This window comes from Kogia breviceps, chromosome 9, assembly GCF_026419965.1.
Source record: "Kogia breviceps isolate mKogBre1 chromosome 9, mKogBre1 haplotype 1, whole genome shotgun sequence".
Classification (NCBI taxonomy): Eukaryota; Metazoa; Chordata; class Mammalia; order Artiodactyla; family Physeteridae; genus Kogia; species Kogia breviceps.
The window spans coordinates 29,293,953-29,313,891 of NC_081318.1; the positions used below are offsets into that span (position 1 = coordinate 29,293,953).

The window sequence follows — 19,939 nt, forward strand, 5'->3', positions numbered from 1 at the left end:
TGTTTGTTTTTTTAATCTGTCTTAAAAACACTCTCCTCCTACCACCCATATTCTTATTTTGGAAATGGCTCTAATTTCTATATCTCTACTTTTAAATGAATATGTAAGAACAGTTATAAAATTTTCACCTGTTGCCTCTGAATTAAAGGGCTCTGAATTTCTGGCAGAGACCTTTTTCCTCCTTTTATTGCTGTGTCCATTTTCTCTGGAACTTTTCTACCTCCCCTTGATTGTTGGAGGTTCAGTTTGAGGTATATACCAGACCCCTTTAAGGTGTTACTCCCCCCCCCATCCCCCAAGATGATTCTATGTAAAGATTTTCTTTGTTTTTAATGTCCTCCTAAGAAGACAAGTTAGGAATGATTTGAAATTAGCATATTATAAACACATGCTCCTTGATTTGCTCTCAAATATATTCAATACTCTTTCCTTATGCCGATTTACACTCTTGAATCATTAATTTGCTTCTTAAGCCAACTAATTAAAAAGGTGTCGTGGCTGAGATTTGATGAGATTTTAATTTAGAGATTTTATTAAATGTTATTCTCTGAGAAATTTAATGGAAAACATGAATTTGGCTAGACCACTGTGGTTGCTTATATTGTGATCTTACTAGTGTTGTTTAGAAGCAGGCTGGTTAGGCAGTCCAAACAAGGGGTAGGTACATGAGGCAGTGATTGTAATTGTACAGGTGTGACCTCCTTGGCAGGTAATGGAAACAGTGAAATATTTTTTTTTATTATTATTTTTTTTTGTTGTTGTTTGTTTGTTTGCGGTACACGGGCCTCTCACTGTTGTGGCCTCTCCCGTTGCGGAGCACAGGCTCCGGATGCGCAGGCTCAGCGGCCATGGCTCACGGGCCCAGCCGCTCCGCGGCATGTGGGATCTTCCCGGACCGGGGCACGAACCCTCATCCCCTGCATCGGCAGGCGGATTCTCAACCACTGCGCCACCAGGGAAGCCCGGAAACAATGAAATAGAACATCAGGTGTCTGCTCAACTGCTTATCACTCTTCCAAAAAAAAATTATCGCGGCCACATTCACATAAGAGTGATGTTATTTGAGAATGTTAGCATATATGTGTGTTTTGAACATAATATTCAATCTTGCTGGAAGTCCAAAGAGGATTTATAACTCGTTAGGGTTTTCATTTGAGAAGCCAAGATTTTTTCTTTTATTTCTGCTTTTATGTGGTAACTTGTGGATACTTCAGTATCTCTTGTTTCCTTTTAGCGTTTTCCTGGCCTGTGGCTAAGTAACAGTGACTTTTCCTATCTTGTGGAAGGTGTTCAGATAACTAACAAAGGCAATCAGTAATTCTCAGTTCAGTACTAGTATAAATATAAATGTGGATATTTTCTTCAGGGTAGATTGAGCGGAAGGAAGGGAGTCCCCGTAAGAACACTGGTCCTTTTCGATGCTCACCACCTCCCCAGCCCCGATAATTCCTTATTGGTGAATAAGAAAACTGGATGTCTCACTCCCTTTCAGTGTCCTTCAGGAGTCTGCTATTATTTTTATTTGAATCATTCTGTGCATTACTAGATCAGACATCAACACTGAAACATCAGTACTAAAATACAGTCTAAAATAAAGAAATATGTATTTTTGATTGATGCAATTCATTAATTGAAATTTTTCTTTTGAATACCTTTCCTGTACAATAGATTGAGTAGACTGTGGAAGCTGTCTAGCTGAACTCGAGCATGAATTTCCTATCAAACTCGTATACTTGCTTTCTCATTTTCTTTTTAAAATTTCACCTTTCTTGAGTTATTTCTTAGAGGGGAGCACACAAACATGTAAGCAGATTCTTTTTTCCAGTATCTCTTTCTTGTTATTATGAGAATACTATCAGACTACAGTTTCTTCATTTGATGTATAACATGCACTGTCAATAATGATAATTGCTGGAATATTTAAAATTGCAATTCTATAGGTCTGAACATGTTCTTTCACAAACTTAAATTGAAAACATGAGGAGGAAGAGGGCTCCTGGTATTAAGATAAGGTGCCTTTCCTATAAGTGCTTATCATAGTGGCACCTGAATTGTGTCATACTAAACATGAAATGGCATCATATACTGGAGTGAGCCCTAGAGCAGGAGCCAGCAGACCTAAATCCTCAGCCCATTTCTGCAGGTAATTTGTTCCCTGACTAGATAAGCAGCTTCACCTCTTTGGACCTCAGCTGAAAACTGGTGGTTTGGAACTAAATATCAAAAGTTTGTTACAGATGCATAATCACTGAGAACAGTAAGGCATCCTTCTGTCCATGCTTGATGACAAGTTTTCCCTCCATCCTTCAGTTAGGGAGCGGGGGATAGAGCAGTTTTAGACACACCCTCCTCTCCGGAGCTTTTATGGCCCAGTGGAAGGAGACAGGCCCAGTGCTAAGAGCTTTTTCATTAAATGTTAATATTGGTAGAATACTTAGAAATGTCATGACATTTACTTAATTAGTTTAATATATACACTCCAAATCAAACTCAATCTAGGGAGGAATGCTCATTCGAGACCTAATGATGTTTGCCTTTTCTTTTGATTTTAGGAGCTTATTTAATGAAAAGTGCCATAGACTGAAAAACCAAACATGAGGGTAGCAGGTAAGATACCTAATTCAGTAGAAATAATTTTGCTTTTTGTATAACCTGTTTGTTTAGTAATGACTGAATGAGAGGGTAAATAATCATTTTCTATGTTGAGTGTGACTGGATATAACAAACTAAGCCATTATTTAGCCTTTTTACTCTTTTAGGTAGTTGGAAAGTCATAAATTGGACGTTTAGTGGGTTCTACATAAGTTTTTGGAGGACGCTTCTGTTGAAATTATTTATGCTAAATATTTTAAGTTCTGGTTTTTAATGTTTGCGTCCTTATACATTAAGCTTGTTTGCCTAATAATATAAAAATATAAATATATATAAGTTCATATAAAGAACAATTTTGACAACTTAGGGAGGCTGATTTTTGTTTTTGCTGAGTTCTAGCTTGTTGAGAAAAATGAATTGTGAAGTTTAAAAGCTTAAATCTTTCCTATGTGTGTGCCTAAATTAAAACTAGTGTATGTGAAGAATTCAGTAAAATGTGTTTTGCGTAAATGACTGTTGTATTTGCTAGGTCAGGTTTAGCCTGCATAAGTGAGGTTATGTGTAAGGACATCTGTTCCTTAGGCAGCATACTGAGGAAATTAAAAAATACCATTTGGTGTTCATAGTATTAAGGTAGTTACCTTTAGCAAAAGACAGATCCATAAATAACAGGAGCGGCTGAGACCTCTTCCTACCTATAGTGAAAATGAGTGTGATCCCTCCACCCTGCCCCGCTAGCACAGCCACTGTGTAGAAGAAATGCACACTTTACAGAGAAATTTCTATTAAGTAGTGTGTGTCCATCATAGGAGACAGCTTGTCATTTCTCACAATCAAGATAGTCATTCTTTTAATTATCATCTCACCAGGAAAAAAATATTCTTATGGGAGCCTCTCTAAAAGTATGATTCTAAAAGTACGTTACTTAATTAAGCATGGTGATTTGAAATAAAGCAAGTTTCTCTTTCTCATGTAATTCTACATTCATTCTAGTTGAAATTAACTTCGTCATCTAATCCATTTCTCTGATTTTGACTGTTAATACCAAGGTTAATTGATGAGTAATTATTCACTGAGAGCTGAAGTTATATTTGACACTGTTCTTAGTATAGGTCTCAAGGGGACTGCCTTTAATGAAGGAATAAGGAAGATTAGCTATTAGTTTATTGCTTATAGACTAATTAATCTCTTCTAATTAAAAAAAATCCTGGTTGCTTTGAAATATCCTTATAGCCATTATTCTTACAGTGAGGCATTAATATCTCAAGTTTATGCTTTTTGGTTTGTGAAAAATAGGGACACACTCAAACTAGTACAGTCCATGGCTGGAAGTAGGAGGGAATCTCATGGGTGGATTGGGAACTGTGGTGTGCGGCGGGTAAGCCCCTCCCAGTCCAGAAGTGGATGGTGACAGTTCTGGAGGAGCCCCTCTGCAACAGGAGGTCCAGAGCTCTACCGTTACGGAGGCTCTGCTGATCTTCACCCACCTGCCCGTCTCAGGGACCTTCTGCTTGTTCTATCACCAGTTAGTTTCTCTGCCTCTAAATTCTCTGTCTCTTAGAGCTTTTGTTTCCTCCTACTTCCTTTGATGGTTTCTTATAATTGAATAGGTCTTGGTTTAAAACTAAATTCTGCTGCTAACTGGTTATGTGACCTTAGGCAAGTGATCTAAATTTTTGACCTTGTTTTCCTTATTTGTAAAATGAAAAGAGTATCTTGAAAGGCTGTGCAAATGAGGTTGTGCTAATAAGGCACTTAGATCTGTAGTAGACACTCATTAAGTGTCGTGTGTATATTTTATATACATGTATATATATGTAAATATGATGTATATTGTTTAGTGTAGGCTTAGGTTTAGCTTGGTATTGAATTTAGTCCAGAACTTTCGTGTATTATAAACTTGGCATCTTAATCACTGTAATATTTCAGTCTTGAACATCGAAGGTTTGGTATATCTGCTTTAAGGGACAGGGAAAGATTATCTGCACACGTCCATGATTGCTAGAGAATGAGATGTTAAGACTGTCATGTGATGTATAATCTTCCAGCCCTTGGTCTTAAATGATCCAGAAGGAATATGCCACCTGTTAACCATTCATCTCTTTGGCAAACACTTGTTGAGAGTATTACTATGTATCAGTACAAGGCACTCTACTAGATCCTGTGGGGGAAGAGTTCAAAGCCTAATGGAATTTTACTCTCTTATGTGCTAAACATGAAGATGACCTGTAGTCACTCTTTTTTTTTTCTTTTTATTCAAACAAAAAGTCACAAAAATTGTAATCATCCTCATCAGTTCACTCAGTCCCATGTAATTAATTTTTTTCATCTTGATCTTTTGTTAGCACTTTTATGAATTCATCCGTTTTCCATTAGAGTCCTGAAAACACTTATTCATTCAGTTCAGCAGTATAGTCAGTTACCAGAAACCTGTACTTGTCAGAGTCTTTTCCATGAAAAGAGGAAGCAGTTTTGGAAGGGGGAGAAGGAACAGAACAGGAGGCGGGGAATTGATTGGTTTAGTAGTTAGGCTTCCTCCTTGCCATCTCAATTCTATATTTATAGAGCGTCTCTAAATAAAAATGAGTAGCTCTGAGAACCTCCTGCTTCTCAGCCTCGTCAGCCCTCCTGAGCATCGTCAGTTCATTCATTTCCCTTCCCCGTGAGGATACAGCCCCAGTCTCTACGTTTATGAAATGAGGATGAACACAGTCCTTCTGTGCTCTTCCTTATCCAGTAAGTTGAGTTTTGATAGTTTCCCTGAAGAATGTGGTAATTTGATGGTAGTGGAGAACCTTACAAAGCACTGGGCTCTGTCAGGATCCCTGGATTCCTGTCCTTGTGCTGCCCTTAAGATATCTGTAATCTTGGGCAGTTGCCTCACTTGTGGGCTTTTGTTTCCTTAAGGATAGTGAAATGACTGCTGATCTTTTAGATCAATATAAATTAAACTTCTGGTAAGAGAGGGGAATGGATATTATATAGGCAAATATTAATATTGTTTCTGAGTAGCCTAATGAGATGGCTCTGAAATTCTGAGAGTAAGAAGATGATGTTTCTTTCCTGTCATTTTTCATGTCCTTTCGTATCTTGTACTTTTTCTTTCCTAGATTTGCTTAGCTGTGGAGAAGAAAGACAAGTGATAATTCATATTAAGCAGTTAATTAGTTAGTAGCAGTGCTAATTATTTGTAAGGCACTCAGAAATAATTAAACATATAAAGGTATGGGAGACTAAGAGTCTGTTCACAGAGCTTACCATGTAACCATGTTAAATGTGATAGGTGCCCAATTACGTCCTACAGGAGTGGGGAAGGCATGTCTTAAACTTTGGTATTAAGTGTGAGGGGAGATATTTCGTTGTTCACCATACCAGGAGCACTTGTGTGCTTCAAGAGATATGTGGGTTGGTGAGGACAGTAAACCTGTTACATTTCACTTGAGAACTCCTTGCCGAGTGGACATCCTTAGTATCTCTGGAAGGTTCAGTGTTTTTGTATCCTCTCTGTCTTGTATTGCCCTTTATCATTGAAAAGGATTGAGAATGTGTCATCCCACATACTTGGTGGTGGTGTTCCATTAGCCTTGATACTTTTCTGTAGTCAGCCAGAAGCTGATAGCAGGTCATTTTTTTTTTTTCCATGAGAAAGCTAAGCAGATGACTCAGGCAGTCCTGTGTCTGGCTTGCTAGACAATCTCATAATTGTTTGATCAGAAAAATCAATCAAAATGGATTGTTGGTACAGTTTTTGTTGTAACTCAAGTAAAGTTAAGATCCAGTAGATAAGAAGTAGATATTTGTTAGTCTTAAGAATTTTTAAAATACACTTATGTTTTTCATGGAAATGCATAACTAAAAATTCTGTGGGCTCATAAGCTTATGTTGAATTATTTCTGCCCTTTATCTAGGTGCTGCAAAGTTGGTGGTAGCTGTGGCAGTATTTTTACTGACATTCTATGTTATTTCTCAAGTATTTGAAATAAAAATGGATGCAAGTTTAGGAAATCTATTTGGTAAGTTTTATTTCTTTTTCCCTTTCTTAAATTTTATTTGGGATGAGATTGTCTTTAAATTTTTACCAGTTAGCAACATTGAGTTACTCTGCTGTTTAGGCTGTCTAGAACAGAAAATGAAATTATATTGGTAAGTGTGATTCATTGGAATATTCTAAAATATACAATAGAAAATCTTACAATTAATTCAATATAAAGCATGAATCTTCTATTCAACATTTTGAATATATTTAATGGGGCCTATTTTATGCATGCCTAGGGACATTATTCATGGCATTCTAAATGCACATGCTAGAAGATATCACACCCTATTTGAGTTGGCTGCTTAAAAACTTGGAACCAAATTTAACCCTCAGTTAGCAAGTGATTAGGAGTCATGATAATGCATTTTAAATACCAGCCATAGAAATCCATCTTGCTTTCCTACCCTTATTTTCCTTCTGCACCATTTTTCGTTTTAGCAATTTATTTGATGGCTATGTTGTAAAAGTACCACGACAAGCTGCCTTAATTCAGTTTTAAACAAAATCTTTAAGTTGATAAAATAAGTTAACATTTGAAATGCTTGAATAAGCTTTGGCTGAGCACTGTTTAAAGTATTAAAAAATAACTCATGAAAGGTCAGACTCTGAAACCTAGAAACAGTATTTTGACCTAGTAGGCAGAAATCGAATGAAACAACCTTGAGATCTCTGGAATAGTTGGTGAGTTTTGCTTTCCGTAAATTAATGTAAGACCTAATACATTCCCTCTCACATCTAGTTTCAAGACTCCCTTAAACCAGTGTTTCTCAAACTTTGTGTCAAAGGAATCTCTAGGGAATCTTGATAAATGCAGATTCTGATTATGATTCAGTGTCTGGGATGGGGCCTGAGAGTCTGCATTTCTAACAAGATCCCAGGTGATGCTGATTTCCCATCCCTGGACCATATACTAGGTATCAGGCTTTAGACAGTTCTGGCATGTAGTCCTCAGTTTCTGTATCTTTTCATTTCTGTACATTTTCAGGTGACTTTTCTTACAATGACTACTTAAAAGTACTTCCTTGTATTGCACTGAATTCTGCCTTTTATTCTCCCAAGTAATTTCAATCCACTGATCTTGCCTCTACCTGCTGGAGCTCCTCTTCCACATTAATGATCTCTTAAATAGTTAAGTTGTGGTTATTCTCCTCCATGCCATCTTTTTACAAGTTTTCATCTTATCAAGTTACAAAATCCTCCCTTTGTTGGATTTTTTTTTTTTTTTTTTTTTTTTTTTTGTGGTACGCGGGCCTCTCACTGCTGTGGCCTCTCCCGTTGCGGGGCACAGGCTCCGGACGCACAGGCCCAGCGGCCATGGCTCACGGGCTCAGTCGCTCCGCGGCATGTGGGATCTTCCCGGACCGGGGCAGGAACCCGCGTCCCCTGCATCGGCAGGCGGACTCTCAACCACTGTGCCACCAGGGAAGCCCCCAAATCCTCCCTTTGAACCATTCTTCTTAATGCACTGGTTATTTTCCTCCTGTCAATTTTTTGGCACCCATCTTAAAATGAAGTATCCAGGATCGAGCATAGAATAGTTGTTGCAAAGTGTAGTGAGAATTGTCTTGACTTCTGTGCTGTGTGCGTCTGTTACTGCAAAGGGCCAGCCTGGGGTCCTTTGAGAGCGCAGCTGGTTTCGGTTGAAGAATGGGGCACAAAAACATGGAAGGCATTGAGGACTTGTTCAGTGTTGCTGTGGAAACAATGTGCTGTACCTAATTCTTCTAAGTAAGGTTGATGGTAAGGGAACGCCAACTGTGGGGATGGTAGCTTGAGGCAGAAGTAAGTTGAACATTTTTTTCTTTTTTGAAGTAATAGAGAGGTTTTCACTTCTCTATAGGCCTCGGGCAAAGCGTCAGTGAATTACAAATCAATGGGAAGAGATTAAACAGCGAGGGAAAGGATGATCCTGGAGAGAAGGGGGCCACGGGACCACTGGTACAAATGAAAATGTACTTTGGAAAAAGGCCCACTGTTTTCAGAGAGAAGAGGCTGGGTGTGGCCACAGTGTTTCCCTGGTTTGGATTTTCATCTCTAGTCTGGATGGTTTATTTGGACATTACGGGGATGTTCTTGGATCTATTTCTTTCTTTTTTTTTTTTTTTTTTTTGCGGTACGCGGGCCTCTCACTGTTGTGGCCTCTCCCGTTGCGGAGCACAGGCTCCGGACGCGCAGGCTCGGCGGCCATGGCTCACGTGCCCAGCCGCTCCGCGGCATGTGGGATCCTCCCGGACCGGGGCACGAACCCGTGTCCCCTGCATCGGTAGGCGGACTCTCAACCACTGCGCCACCAGGGAAGCCCCTTGGATCTATTTCTTATCTTTGATATCTGCCTATGTCACCACTGCCAGAGCAATTCTCTTAAAACTCTTGAAGCTTTAGTATTTCAGTGGAGAGTAAAATCTGAACTCCCTGCTAGGATGGCACGCAGTCCCCAGCCTGCCTCTGCCTTCCCCACCTGTACTCCCCCACCCTTCTTGCCCTCCCTCCCCCCGCGCTGGCTGTGCCCCTGTGCACGTGATCTACAGACACAAACCCTGTCCTGTCCTTGCCTACCTCAGCCTTTGTTCATGCTTCCTCACCCTGCACCTCTTTCTCATCTCCTCTTCATCTGTTAATCCTTCTCATTTTTCAGAACTGCATAAATGCCCCTTCTTGGGAGAAATTGTATTTTAGTCTCCCTCTTTTCCCTGTTAGAATGCTTCTCCTTTTTCTGAACTGTCCGTTACAATGCATAGTACTTATATCTCAGTTTGGCCTGATTTTATTCTGCCTTACATTATAGAATTTCTTTTATTCTTTTTCATGTATTCGGCCTCCCTTACTGGAGAACGAATGTTGAGAACAATAATATCTTAGTGACTCACCTAGCATCTAGCGCTGGGTCCTGTACATAATAAATGCTGATTGAATGGAAAATGAATATAGGTAATTGAGGATTAGGATTTTTACGTGGGGAGGAAGAGTATTTTCAAAGTGGGATTCATTTAAAGCTCTATTAGTTGACAAGCCACTGGTCGTCAGCTATGAACAAACACTGAGCTACTTTAACTAGGAGAGTCGTCTTTCTTAATTTTCATTTTGATTTTTCCTAATGTTACGAACGTGCAAGTTTTTATTGTGTATGTTTTAGCTATTTAATTTAGGCATTCTTAGGGCAGATGGTTTATTTTGTTGTCATAACTGAAGTTATGACAACTGAAGTTATGTTTTGTATCCACAAAACCTTTTTGGATTCCAGTCTATTGAATTGGTGAAAATTTAATTTGTGTGGTTATTTTAAATTCTTATTTCAGAATAATTCAGCAAAGATGAAGATATGGTGGTGTTTGCCATTTGTTTAGCATCTAACTTAAGTTTAACTCGACATTAAGATTGTTTCTATAATCAGTATCTTGGAGGGACCCATGAGATTAACTATAGTTCTTTTGGTGGTGAACTTTTCCCATTTTTCAACTTGTTGATATAATAACTTACTTGATAGTTTATGTAAATTTACATTCAAGTTGATTATATAGTACTGTTTTAGAAAAATAAAACATTTCTAGAAAGGAAGAAAGAAAAATTTTGCCTGCAATTAGTAGTTGAAATAACCAAAATAGATTCTGATTTTTTTAAACAATTTTTAACAAAACTTTTTATTTTAAGGTAATTGTGGATTCACATGCATTTGTAAGAAATAATATGGAGAGATCCTACATACCCTTTACTCAGTTTCTCATTGGTAACGTCTTATAAAGCTACATACAGTGTCACACTAGGATATCAACATGGGTACAGTCTACCAGTCTTAGTTATGATTATGGTTTAACATAGTGTTAAAGTGTTAAGTATCAATATGGATACTTAACAGCTACTAAATGTACTGAAAACAGTCCAAAATATTTTTGCAGTAAGTACTTAATATTCTCTTTAGTCGATTTATTTTTACTTTTCATATTTAAACCACTGAAATAGTGTATACATATAAATTATTTGAGACATTATTAAAAACTAAAGTACAAAGTAGTTCTATTGGATTTCTTTAGCCTGGCTTGTTGAAAGACATTCACTGGTAAAACCAAATGTTTATTGTCATTTCTTGAAGTGAAAAGCTGAATATATTGAAAGGCATTAAGAATTAAAGCTATCAAGGTAGTTTGAGAAATGAAAGTTGCAGAAAAGGAGGGATTTTTGTGTTTGTATGTTGTGCCCATACTCTACATGTGGAAAACATCCTGTTTTATTTATGAAAATTTACCTTTTTGGCCTCCAGGTGTTACAATTCTCAGAACTGCAGGCCAAATAGAGAGCTTTTGCTTGTGATGCATGTTGGATAAAATTTGTTTTAATCTGAAAAGTTTTCCACGAGAGGTTTTTTTTTTTTTCCTTTGAGCATCTTCTCCCCTTACTCTTACACAAATTAAGTGGAGGTGATATTATTTCTCAAAAGTCTGATGATTAAGAAACATTTACCCCAAATTTTATCCCAGTAAAGTTGTTTAAACTGAGTTGCATTGATTTATTATTTATTTATTAATATCGCTTAAGTTTTCCAGTCACACCTGTTTGACCATGTTAGAGGCTCATCCCTGGTTTTCCTTCTGTCTCCTTTTCCTCAGCCACACTCTTCCTCTGAGTGTTAGTTGATGATTAATGTCTCTAAGATTTCTCTCCTCAGCAGCCCTCTCCTCATTTTAAATCCTCCCTTTGTGTGGCCTCATCATTTGCTAGTTTTCCAGTTTATATCTTCATCCCAGGTCTCATTTACAGCTGGCCTCTAGACTTCTGCCTGGGTCTTCTCCAAGTGTCTTAAAATTAACAGGTCCACAGAGAGCTCAGCGCCCATCCCACTCCCTGTCTCCTCACTAGATAACAAACATCTTGAGTGAGAGACAGTGTTTTTGTTCCTTGGCTCATGTAAATGGATAAATGAATGCTTCTAAAGGCAAATGTCTGAGAGGTAAACTTGATTCCTCCCTTTCTATCACCCCTCCATCTGGTCTGTTCCACAGCCTTAGTTGTTCTGAGCCTGTCTACTTCTTTCAAACCCACAGTCACTGCTTTTGTTCAGGTTGCTACCCTTTTTTACCTGGATTACCTTAGCAGCATCCTTGTCCTTATGGACTCCTTGTCTCGAGTCGTGAATCCTCTGCAGTCTGTTCTCCACTCTGCAGTCAGAAGGATGGTTCTGAAAGTTCCCTATCCTGCTTCCTGCTACTAGCAGGACTAGTGGTTTTTATACCTGTGATCTTTAGACCTCAGACAGTCCCATTTTGTGTGAGGGGGTGAATATAAGTCTGGGTGCTAGAATGAGATATGGCTTTGAAAACTGGCTCCGCCGATTACTAATTATGCGTAGAACAAATCCAGTCACTAAACCTATCTGTTCTCAGTTTCTTTCTCTTTAAGACAGAGGTGATGGGCAAATCAACAATACATGCAAAAGTACTTGATAGAGTGCCCCACATATGTGAATGAGCTGTTATCTTACCCCTGTTTTGATCCCACTGTCTTCTCCGTATCTGGCTATCATAAGTTGGGTATGCCAGCATTCCTGATTTGAATAATGTTCCTCCGTAAGCATCTTAACATCTGAGCCTGATGATTCATGTTTGTTTAAGTCTAAGTGAAATTGAGATTTTCTTTATTATTATTATTTATTTATCTATTTATTTATTCATTTATTTTTGGCTGCATTGGGTCTTCATTGCTGGGCACACGCGGGCTCTCTCTAGTTGCGGAGAGTGGGGGCTACTCTTCACTGCGGTGCGCGGGCTTCTCATTGTGGTGGCTTCTCTTGTTGCGGAGCACGGGCTCTAGACACGCAGGCTTCAGTAGTTGTGGAGCACGGACTTAGTTGCTTGCGGCATGTGGGATCTTCCCGGACCAGGACTCGAACCCGTGTCCCCTGCATTGGCAGGCGGATTCTTAACCACTGCACCACCAGGGAATTGCCAAGACTTTCTAGTCTACATGCTGCTAATCACTGGTTGCTAGTCACTCTCTGGCTTTCATTTTCTCAGTTACAAAAGTGAGAGCATTGGACCGAATGGTCTCTAGAATTATTTTTCCCTTTTGTGACATAATTAAGGAAAAATGATATAATTAAGGAAATTGAAAGAATAAGCCCCAGCACCCTAATTTACTAATTGATCATTTTTTGTTTCCTTCAAGTCTTCGTCCTTATCCATGAATATATTTAGTACTCACAGATAAAGTTTGTTTTTTGCTCTATTCCATGCATTAAACTTTTCCCATGTGACTGCATTGCATTTATGACTTCAACGGTGCATAATATTCTGAGTGTTCTGTAGAGTTAATGACCTTTCTTTACTTAGTCGTTTTCCTGTTTTTAAACATTTACATATTATTTTCAGCTTTAACATTCTGTTCTCCAGTTTCAGTACTGGTTTTACAGGAAATTCGCAGTTATCTAAAATAGTACAGAACTAAAAACTAAGTGACTATTTATAGTCAAACAGCTGGCAAACATTTATAACACTGCATGCTTATTAGTTAAATCAGGAAAAGGCTATCCACAATACTATTGACGATCTGAATTGTAATCTCCTGGGCTGGGATCAGATGTTTGTGCTTTTACAAAACTCTAAGGGTAGATGTCCAGGTTGACATCTACTGCTACTGCATTCAGGTGAAGATTTGATCAGAAAATTCTGGCTTCCTTGAACTGATAAATGATAAAACTCTTAGTAATGACCTTTTATTATTATTATTATACCTAATACATTTCTATTTTAGGGAAATTAAAGCTTCCTACCACCACTATCCCTCTTGTTCTTCCCACTCCCCAAATCTCTTAGCCTAACCTCTGAGATAGATAGGACTTTATATGCATATGTACACTACACCATACAGCAGCAACAACTTTTAAACACCCTAATAGTCACCAAGTATATATTTAAACTCATTTAAAGGGAAGTTTGAAATACTGTATGATATCACTTATGTATGGAATCTAAAAAGAACAAACTCAGAGAAACAGAAAAGAATGCTGGTTACCAGGTGTTGGGAGGGGGCAGAGTTAATGAGGAGACATTGCTCAAAGGGTACAAACTCCCAGTTATAAGATTAACAAGTTTGGGGATTGAATGTACAACATGGTGATTATAAGCTAATAATACTGTCATATACTTGAATGTTGCTGAAAGAGTGGATCTTAAATGTTCTCACCACAAAAAGGAAGTGGTAAGTAGGTAATGGGATAAAGGAACTAGCTACTATTATTGGGGTGTAGTATTATACCACTATATGTACCGGTATCGTGGTAATCATTTTGAAGTTTATAAATGTATCATATCAAAGTGTTGTGCACCTAAACTTACACAATTTTATGTGTCAACTATATCTGGAGAAAGCTGGAAAGAAATAAAAAATGAATTTAAAAAAGTTAAGCCGGGCTTCCCTGGTGGCGCAGTGGTTGAGAATCCGCCTGCCGATGCAGGAGACACGGGTTCGTGCCCTGGTCCGGGAAGATCCCACATGCCGCGGAGCAACTAAGCCCGTGAGCCTTGGCTGCTAGGCCTGCGCGTCCGGAGCCTGTGCTCCGCAACGGGAGAGGCCACAACAGTGAGAGGCCCGCATACCGCAAAAAAAAAAAAAAAAAAAAAAAAAAAAAGTTAAGCTTGTAGAGTAACTTTCTGATTGGGATTTAAATTTATCATAACTAAAAGTAAACATAAAATGTAAAGGTAAAAACAAAGTGCTCTATCAATAATAAAATAACACCCTCCATAATTCCTCTACATAACTGTTTGTAGTGAATTATGTAGCCTAAAGTGACTTTCTCGCTTTTTCTCTAAAGTGATATTCATGTTTTATGTATTGTATACTAAGCAATAATTCAAACACATTTTTATAGGCCTATTAGCTCCACACATGTTTAAAAGTGATACTTGGCAACAGCTTTATTCTTTCTAACGAAGATAACTTTTTTTTCCTTAGCAAGGTCAGCATTGGACGCAGTTGCACGTTGTAAGTATTTCATCTCAATATTTTGCAGATGGTTTATTCTTTTTCTCTTAGGCATATGAGAACCTATATTTAAACAATGGATATAGTTCAATGTGAGCAAAACTGATTTTAGAAATTATTAAGTTTTAAGGAAGCTATTTGATTGGACAGCTCAATATTTTGGGTATGTATTTATAATGGATATTTTGTTCCATTAGTGTTTTTTAGCTTCAGTATTATAAGTACAGAAAGTGTGTAAAAGAATTCCTAGTTAGGAGATATATGTATATGTATAGCTGATTCACTTTGTTATAAAGCAGAAACTAACACACCATTGTAAAGCAATTATACTCCAATAAAGATGTTAAAAAAAAAAAAGAATTCCTAGTTAGAACTAGTATGTGAGCAGATACTCAGTGATGCATCAGGCTTTTTACTGTCCATTTATTTTGCATATATGGACTGGAAATGCAAAGTAACAATTCCAGACCACCCCCATCCTGGTTTTTTAAAATAAGCTTAAAAATAATTAGATAAAATATATTTACCCTCATGAAGATCATGTTACTTGTTCCATTTATGTTAATTGTTAGCTTCTTTCCTAGGAGGTTCGGTTTTGTTTTGTTTTTGAAGTTCTTTGAAACTCTCAGGAAAAAACACAAACTAGCATGTTGTTTAAGATATGTATATCTTGGTGTTTTGCATAATGCCCTTTGTGGTTTGAGATATGAAACAAACTAAATACAGAGTCTGTTAACATTGTTTTCTTTAAAAAAATTTTTTTTCTCTCCAAAGCTACAAAACCTCCCAGATATAAATGTGGGATCTCAAAAGCTTGCCCCGAGAAGCATTTTGCTTTTAAAATGGCAAGTGGAGCAGCTAATGTGGTAGGACCCAAAATCTGCCTGGAAGACAATGTGTAAGTATTTATCAATTTGGAAGTATAACGTGTGCTATTAAATTTTAGCAAATTGAACCTGAGTTTAATGGATCCTTTGAAAATGTGTTGGGCATGCTTTTACTAAAGAAAAGTGATTTCCATTTCCATTATACAATTTTTCCCCACTCATTTAAGGAGTCTTAAGGTTCTTACATTCCATATTAAGAGTGACATAAGAACATAGCATTTATTCAGCTTCGTGTAAAGATGAGAGATTTCCTCTGAGTGAATTCTCTAGATCCCAACTGGTAGTTATAGACACAGGTGGCTATTTAATTTTGATTCTTAAGTAATAGGGGAAAAGTTAATTCATTTAAATTAATTAAAAGTTCAGTTCCTCAGTCACACCAGCCACATTTCAAGTGCTAATAGTCACAGGCAGCTTGTGCCTACCCAACTGAACAGCACAGACAGAAAGCATTTCCATCGCTGCAAAGAAGTCCAAATAGGACCGTTTTTGTCAAATAGATAGCACTGCCCTAGATAATGAACACTTAATCTTACAAACCAACATCTTTCATCTTAAATGTTTGAATGCTGCTTGTTGAAGTATGAAATAACCCAGCAATAACCTCAAGTCTGTTGTGGCCCAGAATTGCTTGCCACTAAACTGAATTGAGATGCTCTACAAAGTATACTTTTAGGTTTTTTTTTCAGCCTCCTACCCCAGTGTCCGTTGTCACTTGATTGTGAAATTCTGGCCTGTGAAGTTGCAAACCTTACTTTTAGTTGGTTGCTTTTAATCTGGTCTTGCCTGAAAAATTAGATACGTGAGCTTATTTAAGCTTCGCATAAAATAATATATGTACCATTAATATGTAGACTAAAGAGTGAGGTAATTTTACAGATAGAAGGAAATGAGGCAGTTTTTCCCAGCATTTTGTGTGTCTTTTCTTTTTAATATAGAAGCGCTAACATTTTTATCCTAACCCCCTTTTCAGTTAACCATGCATAGGTTATTCAGCGTCTTAAAATAACACTTTTCTTATAAATTAAAGGCTTGAGCTAGGTGATCTTTAAGATCCCTACTCATTTCCTTTTTCCTCATGCTGATGATAATCCATTGTTAATCCATTGTCCTCTGATGTCTCATAATAGTCTTGCTTTACTGAATTGAATTAAAAAGCACTTGGATTTTAGAAGTTAGTAGACTTTGCATTAAATAATATCCTTCCCATTACCTTAGAATGTTCCCATTCACCATTTTCGAGTTTTTCACCTTGTTTGGCTAAAGGGGCTGGAAATTTGATTCTGAATAATAAGCACAAGTTTTCTTAGAATGCCCAGCCCATGGTAGATTGTCTTTAGACACCTCTGACGCCTTGAAGCATGAAAGTTTTGTTTTGTTTTGTTTTTTTGTTTTTGCGGGCCTCTCACTGTTGCGGCCTCTCCCGTTGCGGAGCACAGGCCCCGGACACGCGGGCTCAGCGGCCATGGCTCACGGGCCCAGCCGCTCCGCGACATGTGGGACCTTCCTGGACCGGGGCACGAACCCGTGTCCCCTGCATGGGCAGGCGGACTCTCAACCACTGCGCCACCAGGGAAGCCCCAGCATGAATGTTTTAATGCAAAGAAGAAGAGATCAAACTCTAATGAAGACTAGCAGGTTCTCTATTCGCAGATTAGAACAGGTTAAAAAGAAGAGAGAAGCATATGTATGTAGGCAGTGGAGTCTGATAAAATAAGTACGGGCTCAGAGCCAGAGAATTTGGTTCTAGCATAGTGGGCATGTCATGTAGAATTTGTATTTCAGTTCGTTTAACCGTAAAATTGAGACAGGCTACCTATCCACCCTCTTTTCAGGAATCATTCTGCCATTCCCATGAGAGGTTAAATAATTGATGGGATTTTACAGTTTTGCCTCAGGCTCTGAAATCTAGTGCTTGAAGAAGGACTGAATAATTGGCCAGGGATCCCTAGTGGAGAAATAGGGACAATTCACAGTCTGGTACCTTTTCCAGTATTTTCTATTTCTGTATTGAAATTTTTTCCAGGGAATTCCCTGGTGGTCCAATGGTTAGGATGCTGCGCTTCCACTGGCAGGGGCTGCAGGTTTGATCTCTGGTCGGGAAACTAAGATCCCGCATGCTGCGTGGCCAAAAAAAAAAAAGAGAAAAAAATAATAAAAGCAGATTGATACATGGCATATTCATTTGTAGTCAATGGGTAATTTGAGACATTAAATAGCATGCTCCTAGAAAGTTTATCCAACAAAAAATATTAAAGAAAGAGTCTAAGTTTTCTTAGCGTCATTCATTCCATTCACTTATTCAACAGATATTTGCTGAGCATAGTCCCTGCTTTCATGGAACATACAGTCTAGTAGGGAGGTGGATATTTAAGAAGTAAATGCAAATAAATAACTAGAAATTGTGGCACACGCTGCACAGATCAGCAAGGTGTGAAGAATACTTACGGGGGCAAGTGAGATGAGGTCGAGGTATCCAACTTTAGATTGACTGGGTCAGGGAATAATTTCTCTAAGACAGTGATGTTAGTCTGAGAACTAAAGGATAAGAAGGAAGACAGCCAGGTGAAGAGTGGGGGAAGACCATTCTAGACAGAAAGAAGAGCATGCTTCAAGGCCCTAAGATGGGACAGAGCTGGAGAGAAGTAAGGGCTAGGCGAGTGGAACTTACAGGCCATACAGGGAAAGAGATGAGATCTTTTTCTGAGTGTGCTGAGAGGTTGCTGAAGGTTTTCAAACTCTGGCATGTCATCACTTTATTTACATTGAAGAAAATGATCTGACTGCTGGGTAAAATGATTGGAGAAGTAAAGAGAGCAATTGGATGGTGATTACCATGGCTGCTATAGCTCTTCAATTCCACTCCCCCCGCCTCACACACACACACACACACACACACACACACACACACACACAGAGTTGACAGGAGACTTTTTTTGCCTGTACCCACTGAAATATGTAAGTGAATACTAAAAATACGTAAGTAGAAATTTTAATATTTTCCTACACATGCTCTGAGCATATGCAAACTCATTTTGGAGACTACTAGTCCAGATCATTGCTTCTCAGTGGGGGTGATTTTCTCCCCAGGGGACACTTGTCGAGGTCTGCAAACATTTGGGGACATCAGAGCTGTGGAGGTGCTGCTTATAGAGGCCAGGGATGCTCTTAAACCTCCTATGGTGCACACGACAGCCCCTCCACATGAATTATCAAGTCCATAATATCATCATAGACTGAGATTTAGAAACCCCAGTACAGATAAAAGATGGTAAGATAGGGTCGTGGTCATGGTTTTAAGGACAAGTGGATGCAGTCAAGATATATCATGGAGAATAAGATGGATTTCAAACTTCTCATTAGTTAGAAATAGAAAATCCCGGGTATAAATTATCAGGTGTCACACAATAAAGGAATTGTAGCTCTTTTTCTTTTTTATTAGAGAACCCATAGAGTTTACTAATATTCAAGATACAGCTTTTATTTCAGGCATTTACTCGTATGATTTCAGTTTATATGAAGTTGATATTAGGAATAATACTTCACCTTTTATTATAATCTTAATGTTTGGCACAGAAATTATATGGTGGGCTATTTTGAGGGATTTTTTTTTTTCACATTGAGAGGCAAGATAGTGTTTTGGGCTGTGAGGTCCAAAAGGTAAAATCAAGGATACTATGTAGGTACTTACATAATCATTTAAAATATAACCATTTAAAAGAAGTAAAAACCATTCTAAGGTCATGAGTGGTAAAACAAATCAGCCAGCCAGCCAGCTGGCTAGTTTTGACCCCTGGGCTGTAGTTTGTTAAACCCTTCTCTAAACGAATCATTTTAAGACATAATAGCTAGAACACGTTGGAGGTATTTGAAACAAAACTCTATTCAAAGTTGTAGAATCTATCTATAGATTGTATAATCATTTTTTTTAGCTATTTGCCTGCAGGTGTGGAGCGGTGGTGGGGCGACCTTCATATCCGTAAAGGATAATAGAAAATATTTCAACTTGTGTTAGTAAGAGTGACTAACCTTTATACATTTAAAATCTTTAGTGGTTTGTCCTTTGCTCGCTGTAGGTTTCCCCTGATAGAATTTAGTTTTTAAAACTTGATAAACTACTGCCCTCTTGTGGGAAGCCTATGTCATAGCGCTGCTTTGTTGCCTTTATTTCTCTGCTCTCTGATAGACGCAGCCACACACTCCAAATGATCTCTCTTGGAGAAGACGCCGTGACACTTAATTATTACTCTAACAGGTTAATCATAGCTGTGGCTTCTTCATATCAGTGATGGCTACAACACATTTCTGAAAGAAGCAGAACAAATGCATTTTGAAACTTCCCTCTTATACAGCAGACTTGTTTGGTTCTCTTATGGCCCACCTTTCACAGCTGGTCTTGCACACACATAAAAAAGATCTGTGTTTTATTAACTGCATTTAAGTTTTAGAG

At 38.2% G+C, this 19,939-nt stretch overlaps 1 protein-coding gene across 1 annotated transcript in view; it reads left to right on the forward strand.

Moving 5' to 3' along the window:
• Positions 1 to 19,939, forward strand: part of FAM3C (FAM3 metabolism regulating signaling molecule C) — a 48,340-nt gene that overhangs the window by 11,667 nt on the left and 16,734 nt on the right. The window contains exons 2-5 of the mRNA XM_059075073.2: positions 2,553 to 2,607; positions 6,501 to 6,605; positions 14,573 to 14,602; positions 15,377 to 15,500. Coding sequence (XP_058931056.1) covers positions 2,595 to 2,607; positions 6,501 to 6,605; positions 14,573 to 14,602; positions 15,377 to 15,500 — 272 coding nt within the window. The 5' untranslated portion in view covers positions 2,553 to 2,594. The remainder of the gene's footprint in view (positions 1 to 2,552; positions 2,608 to 6,500; positions 6,606 to 14,572; positions 14,603 to 15,376; positions 15,501 to 19,939) is intronic.